Raw genomic sequence first — 6,966 nt, 5'->3', positions numbered from 1 at the left:
CCCAGAGCCCCGTGGTTGCACAGCACCACAAGGACCGAGCAGTCAGTCCTTGACCACGACTGTTGTGGCAGCAGCGGCGGCGGCAGCAGCGGTGCTGACATTGGGACAGCAGTGTCAGGACAGTGGTGGCAGCAAGAGCTGCAGGACTGGCAGTGGGCAAGGCACCATGGCCTTTGCTCTGCGCCTCTTCCTCCTGCTCCTCCTGGCAGTGGCCCTGCCTGACAGGGCTGCCCAGGCTGCTCCGTGGCGAGCAAGGCGAGCAGGTGAGCCCAGGGCCTGGCTTCCCTTTCCTGAGACAGCACTTCCTTCTCCCTGGGAAGCGTTGGGGATGGTTTTCCCCAGGGCTTCAGGGAGGGTTTCCTCTATGGATGGGAGAGAGTCCCCAGGGGCCCTGGGCTGGTCCCGCTGCCCCACCAGGGATGTTGCATGGGGCCTGCAAAGAGGGTGGAGAGTGTTCAGAGCCAGCCCAGAGCTCTCCAGGCCCCTCTGCAACTTTGGCCATGTCCATTGACATCTGGCTCCCACGGCCTTTCCCAACCCCCTTGCAGTGCCCAGTTCCCTAAGGCAGAAGGGGGTCCCAGCACACCATGGAATGGTTCTGATCTGTGCTCCCTTCTAGATGAGGGTGGTAGGAAGGCTTCTCCAGCAGCTTGGCTTCATGAAGATTTTCTGCCTCTGGAGCCCCATGCAGGTATGTTCTCACTGTCCCAACAAGAAATAATCATTGACAACCTGTCACGAACCAGGTGACAGAAGCTTCTGTGGCTGTTGAGTTACAGGTGTGTCTGCATCAAGGACATTTCAAGCTCCTTTTCTGGTTGCTGCACGCAAGCCCAGCTCCCATCACGGGGGTGAGTGGTGTGTCCTTGCTGATCCCACAGGCTTGAGCCCTGGTTCTGTGGGATCCATTCATCTGAAATGGAAATACTTTCTGTTAAGGTTCTCTGAGAGGGAGGAATAAACCCACAGAAGACAAGATGCTGAGTGAACTGGATAGACGCTATGGTGGGTCCATGTCCTTCAGCCTTCTCCTGAGACTCAGCAGCCGGGGGCTTTCTCTGCACATCTGGACATGCCGTGCCTGGCACAGTGGGAAGGGATCCATGGCAGCCTTGCTGCCCCGCTGCTGCTTTCTTGGCCTGCAGGGCTGTTTCCCAGCCTGGCCTGGCTACAGCTTCTCCCCAGCCTCTGCAGGAAGGCATTGGGCATCAGCTGACAGGGAGCCCAAACTGCAGCACAGGCCATGCACAGCCAGAGATCCCTTGCAATTTCCCAGTCTTGGGGTAGATGTGGAATGGCAGCTCTTTGGAGGAGGGAAGGCCCTGGCCTGGCTCCGAAGTTTTGATGGCTTCCTGAACCTTATTCATGACTTGGACAAGTATTGCCTTTTGAAGATGCCACCTTCCTGTTGGGGAACAGCCCCACCTGATCCAGCTGTGGCTCTTCTTTTCTCCAGAGATGAACCCTAAGGCTGTGCTGAAGGCAGCGTTTCCCGGAGGAAGCAGTGGCTCATGGGCAGCCTCTGCTGCAGGAAGGGAGGCCATGCCAGGCACAGTCCCAGGAGGTAATTGCTGTGCCTCTGGGCCTGAGCCCTGCTGAGGCTTGAGCTGCCATCTCTGTTGCTTGGCTTTGTGAGCACAGTGCAGAGGAATTATCCTGAGCAGGCTCAGGGCACTCGGCTACTGAGCAGTTCTGCTGAAGTCCCTCCATGGGAGACACATCCCAACACCTGGCAGCGGCTGCAAGGAATGCCCATGGTGGGGAAAGGGCTGAGGGGAGGGTAAAGCTCCAGTGTGCCCTGAGAGGGCCTGGCTCTGTCCCCTTGGGCTGGGGGAGCTGTCCCAGCTGAAGGACGGAGGGCAGGAGAGAGGGCAGGACGGAGGTAGGGATGTCTGTGGCACTGAATGCTGCAGTTTGGCCCAGGGCTTAATGGTTTCCTCTGTGGCAGGGAGAGCCCCTGGGCCCTGGGCTGGTGCCGCTGCCCCACCAGGGATATTGCACAGGGCCTGCAAAGAAGGTGGAGAGTGTCCAGAGCCAGCCCAGAGCTCCCCAGGCCCCTCTGCAGCTTTGGCCATGTCCACTGACATCTGGCTCCCTTGGCCATCCCCCGACCCCCTTGCAGTGCCCAGTTTCCTAAGGCAGAAGGGGGTCCCAGCACACCATGGAATGGTTCTGATCTGTGCTCCCTTCCAGATGAGGGTGGTAGGAAGGCTCCTCCAGCAGCTTGGCTGCATGAAGATTTTAAGCCTCTGGAGCCCCATGCAGGTATGTTCTCACTGTCCCAACAAGAAATAATCATTGACAACCTGTCACAAACCAGGTGACAGAAGCTTCTGTGGCTGTTGAGTTACAGGTGTGTCTGCATCAAGGACATTTCAAGCTCCTTTTCTGGTTGCTGCACGCAAGCCCAGCTCCCATCACAGGGGTGAGTGGTGTGTCCCTGCTGATCCCACAGGCTGAGCCCTGGTTCTATGGGATCCATACATCTGAAATGGAAATACTTTCTGTTAAGGTTCTCCGAGAGGGAGGAACAAACCTACAGAGGATAGTAAGTCGCTGGAGACATCCAAACACATGGATAAGATGTTGAGTGAACTGGAGAGACGCCATAGTGAGTCCATGTCCCTCAGCCTTCTCCTGTGACTCAGCAGCCGGGGGCTTTCTCTGCACATCTGGACATGCTATGGCTGGCACAGCAGGAAGGCATCCATGTCAGCCTCGCTGTCCCACTGCTGCTTTCACGGCCTACAGGGCTGTTTCCCAGCCTGGCCTGGCTGCAGCTTCTCCCCAGTCCCTGCAGGAAGGCATTTGGCATCAGCTGACAGGGGGCCCAAACTGCAGCACAGGCCATGCACAGCCAGAGATCCCTTGCAATTTCCTGGTCTTGGGCTAGATCAGGTGTAGGGGCTGTTTGGAGGAGGGAGGGCCCTGGCCAGCCCAAATAACCTGGCCTTTCTCCTGATCCTTAACCATGACTTTAACAAATATTGCCACTTGAACATGCCACCTCCTCAATGGGGAATGGTTCTATCTGATCGAGCTGTGGCTCTTCCTTCCTCCAGAGATGAACCCAAAGGCTGTGCTGAAGGTGCCATTTCCCGGAGGAAGCAGTGGCTCATGGGCAGCCTCTGCTGCAGGAAGGGAGGCCATGCCAGGCACAGTCCCAGGAGGTAATTGCTGTGCCTCTGGGCCTGAGCCCTGCTGAGGCTTCAGATGTAAATCTCTGCTCCTTGGCAGTGCCTGCCTTTCAGGGATTTTGCACAGAGCATGGAAAAGGTGTTGAGAATGTCCAGAGCCAGTCCAGAGCTTTCCTCAGGCCTCTCTGCAGCTTTGGCCATGTCCATTGACATGTGGCTCCCACGGCCTTACGTGACCTCCTTGCAGTGCCCAGTTCCCTAAGGCAGAAAGGGATCCCAGCACACCATGGAATGGTTCTGATCTGTTCTCCCTTCTAGATTGGGATGGTGACATGGAGCATCTGGAAGTGCTGGTAAATGGCGGTTTGAAGACCTTGCCAGATGCTGGAGGCAAGTTCTCAATGTCCCTTTCCGCACAGAACAATCCGTGTCAAGGTGGCAAAAGCTCACTCATGTGCCATTTCCCTCAAGAGTCTGAAGGTTGACGGATTCTGGAAACCTTGCCCTGCTCCCTTCTGGAGCCCTGAGTGATCCCACAGCATTGCTGTCAGTGGGAGGAAGGAGCATTTAGCTGTCGATCCTCTTCCTGTGTGTAATGCCAGTGTCTCCTTCCGTGTGCTCTGTACAGCCACGGAGAAGAGCAGAGAGGGAAGGGCTGGGCTCAGGGCTGTGCCCTGGGGCTCTGCCTTGTGTGGCTCCTTTCTGGCCCCAGGGAACCTGAGATGCTCCTGCTCCAGCTGCCAAGCCCTGGCCCTGCTTGAGGCTCAGTTCAGAGCTGCTGGCAGCTCCAGGGAGTCCTTTCTCCCCTGACTGCCGTGCAAGGGGCTCCTTCCATCCCACTGTGGGCCCACTGCAGGCACGTGGTCCCCCTGCCCTTGCTACTGAGTTGAAAGCAGAGATGAGGAAGTGCCTTGGAGGGCAGCAGTCACCTGGGTGTACTCACTGCCACTCCAGCCTGAAGAAGAATCTTCAGCAGTGTCACGGGAGTTGTTCTGTCCTGACTTTCTTTGCAGATGAACCTGATGATGAAGATGATCCGGATTCCCAATCCATATCAGTTACTGAGCCTGATGATGAGGAAGATTCTGAGGGTAGGTCAAGGCCTTTCCCCCTGGGAGAGCCGCCAGCTCAGAGCCCAAGGGTCGGCCACGGTGGCATCTCTGCAGATGCCAGGACAGAGCCGTGCATGGTTGTGCCCTCACCCTGCGTGATCCTCTCACTGCTCCTGTGGCTCAGTGCTGCCTGTGCAGATCAGCAGACATGACTGAAGCTTCTGTGGCTGTTGAGTTATAGGTGTGTCTGCAGGGAGGACTTTCCCAGCTCCTGAGCTAAATTCTGCCAGCAAGCCCAGCTCCCATCGCTGGGGTGTGTGGTGCCTCCCTGCTGATCCCACAGGCTGAGCACTGGTTCTGTGGGATCCATTCCTGAGAAATGCAAATACTTTATATAATGGTCCCCTGAGAAAGAAGGACAAACCTATAGGAGATAGTAATGTAGCAATGGGGGAACTCAAATACCTGGACATAATCCTGAATGATCTGGAGGGACGCCATGGTGGGTCCATGTCCCTCAGCCTCCTCCTGACACTCAGCAGCCAGGGGCTTTCTCTGCACATCTGGACACGCCGTGCCCGGTACAGCAGGAAGGGATCCATGGCAGCCTTGCTGCCCCACTGCTGCTTTCATGGCCTACAGGGCTGTTTCCCAGCCTGGCCTGGCTGCAGCTTCTCCCCAGCCTCTGCAGGAAAGCATTTGGCATCAGGTGACAGGGAACCCAAACTGCACCATGGGGCACGCACACCTTGAGATCCCCTGAAAATTTCCAGTCTCAGGCTAGTTCAGGTTTAGGGTCTGTTTGGAAGAGGGGTGGCCCTGGAGCATTTCCAAAACCGTGGGCATTTTCCTGATCCTTATCCATGTCTTTGACAAGTATTGCCTGGAGAAGACCAGCACAGCACAGAGAAATTGTGCCATTCGAGCTCAGGGGGTTGAGCAGTCTTGTGCCAAGGGGTGGCAAGGTGCCTGCAGGCCCCAGCTCTGGGGGAAACAGAGAACGTCCTGGCTGTATCCAGCGTGCTGCCAGCTCAGCAGTGGAGCACAGCAAAGGCTCACACTGCCCATTGCTCCCACAGATGCAGCTGGCACCACAGCACATGCTCAGAAGATCTGGGAGAGCATGAGAAGAGTTTTCTACCAGGGAACAGATGGTTTGATTAAGTTAATGGCCATTGTGGCTGGTGGAGCAGTTTTCCTGATGATGTGCTGTGCCGGAATCTGGTATTGCTGGAAGGGAAAACGGTGAGTGTTTTGCGATCTCAGCCTCAAACAGCTTCTTGAAAGGCTGCTCATAGTCAGGAAACATTCCCAGTGAGGCTGCTGTGCACTTGTGGGTAGGCCTTGGTTGCCCAAATAACTCTGCTGAGAGTTCTGCTGCTGCCCAGGCCTTTCATTGGCCTCTTAATTGCTGGGCCTTGTCCTGGGGAGCCCGCTGGGGCTGCAGCCAGTGCTGGCTCCCACTGAGGCTGCCTGGCCAAGAGCAGCCCCAGGAGCAGCGGGCAGAGGCAAAGCAAGGTGGGCAGGAGAAAGAGCGGGGACGAGATTGCCCTTGAAAGGCAGAGGTGCTCTGGGGCCCGCTCCCGGCCAGGGACCCTGCCCAGAGCCATCCCCTGCTCGCTGGGGCCTTGAGGGGCAGCTGTCCAGCTGGGCCAAGCTGTGCCAGCAGCTCCAGCGGTGCTGGGGAGCCTTGGCCGCTCTGGGCCCTGCTGTTCAGGAGGGTCCCTGAGTGCCAGCAGTAGCTGGGGGCCTCAGCCACCTCCTCTCTCCACAGGAGCACCTCTGCAGCTTCAGAAGAGCAGCCAAAGATTCCAGTGTCTGAGAAGCTGACCTGTTATCCTCGCTCTCCACATCTCTCCCTATCTGCTGTGCTGCAGCTGCATCCCCGTCTTGAGGGCATCCCAAGACCCACACCTCCCAAGCAAGACCCTCTGCCCCTGAGCCCCCTGGCCCTGTTCCCTGGCCAGGACTGAAATTGGGCAGCCCCTGTCCACCAGAGTGTTGCCGCCTGTTAGTTTGCCTTCATTAAGTATGTTTGTTCACCTTCATTGAGTTTAGAGTTGGTTTGCCCCAGTTACTCCCCACTATCCCGATATAGTTTGTTCCCAGTTGCCTGTCATTGTAAACCTCTCCCCTCTTTCCAGATTGTTCCCCATCCATCACTTTGGTCCTACCCCCAAGCCCTATCAATCTATGTACACCACACCTTTTGTTCTGGTTCCTTCCCTGCTCATCATCCCTTACTCGATGCCCTATTGGTTGTATAGCTATCCTACCTCCCCCAAGTCCCTACCATTGGATTTGTGTATTGTAACCCCTTCCCACAACACCTCCCCTGCTGCAATATTATTGGTTGTTGTATGAGCCGCCCACGGGCTTTAAAACCTGGCGCACAGAGGTGCCCAGGGGCTCGGCTCGGACTTTCTCCTCGAGATCCCAGCCCTGTCCCTCATCGCCTTCTCCCTGCACCTGCTGGAATAAACTTGTTCCTGGGAAATTGGAGGACTCTGAGCACTCTCTCTCCCTTTACTTCACCTCGTGTCGCCCTGCATACTATAGAGCCCAAGCCCAAAGGAGCTCTAGAGGTTCCAGGTCGAGCCACATAGTGCTCACCTGGTTCCCCACTCCTGCCGCCGACGCTTGGCACAAGCTAGCCGGGGCGTGAAGGGCCGAGCAGGCAGCGACACCAGAGCAGGGGTTGGCCCATGTTTTTTGTTCAAATAAAGAGATGGAGCTCTCACCCCAGTGTCTGGCTGGTACCACCAGCAAAGCCCACA

The 6,966-nt window shown here is 56.8% G+C and overlaps 1 protein-coding gene and 1 long non-coding RNA gene across 3 annotated transcripts; one reads left to right on the top strand and one right to left on the bottom strand.

Annotated features, from left to right (window-relative positions):
- Window positions 1-6,686, top strand: LOC147646933 (uncharacterized). 2 transcript variants are annotated; one of them, XM_086872761.1, is made up of 13 exons: window positions 1-263; window positions 620-691; window positions 780-851; window positions 940-1,005; window positions 1,457-1,564; window positions 2,194-2,265; window positions 2,354-2,425; window positions 2,513-2,611; window positions 3,063-3,170; window positions 3,456-3,527; window positions 4,151-4,228; window positions 5,269-5,434; window positions 5,964-6,686. In XM_086872761.1, the coding sequence occupies exons 1-13, from the start codon at window positions 167-169 to the stop codon at window positions 6,160-6,162; spliced, it is 1,281 nt and encodes a 426-aa protein (XP_086728887.1). In that variant the 5' UTR covers window positions 1-166; the 3' UTR covers window positions 6,163-6,686. The 2 variants fall into 2 exon arrangements, with proteins under 2 accessions (XP_086728887.1, XP_086728889.1); XM_086872763.1 differs by lacking the exon at window positions 3,063-3,170.
- On the bottom strand, window positions 1,116-6,374 carry LOC147646934 (uncharacterized). Its single transcript, XR_015281773.1, has 2 exons — window positions 4,655-6,374; window positions 1,116-4,561 (listed from the first exon to the last, which is right to left on the bottom strand). It is a non-coding gene; the product is annotated as an uncharacterized LOC147646934 (long non-coding RNA).
- Window positions 6,687-6,966: the final 280 nt, after the last annotated feature.

Source organism: Cyanistes caeruleus, unplaced genomic scaffold (genome assembly GCF_971803275.1).
Source record: "Cyanistes caeruleus unplaced genomic scaffold, bCyaCae1.hap1.1 HAP1_SCAFFOLD_76, whole genome shotgun sequence".
NCBI classification, from domain to species: Eukaryota; Metazoa; Chordata; class Aves; order Passeriformes; family Paridae; genus Cyanistes; species Cyanistes caeruleus.
The sequence above is the reverse complement of the archived record's forward strand: the minus strand, read 5'-3'. Positions and strand labels throughout refer to the sequence as shown.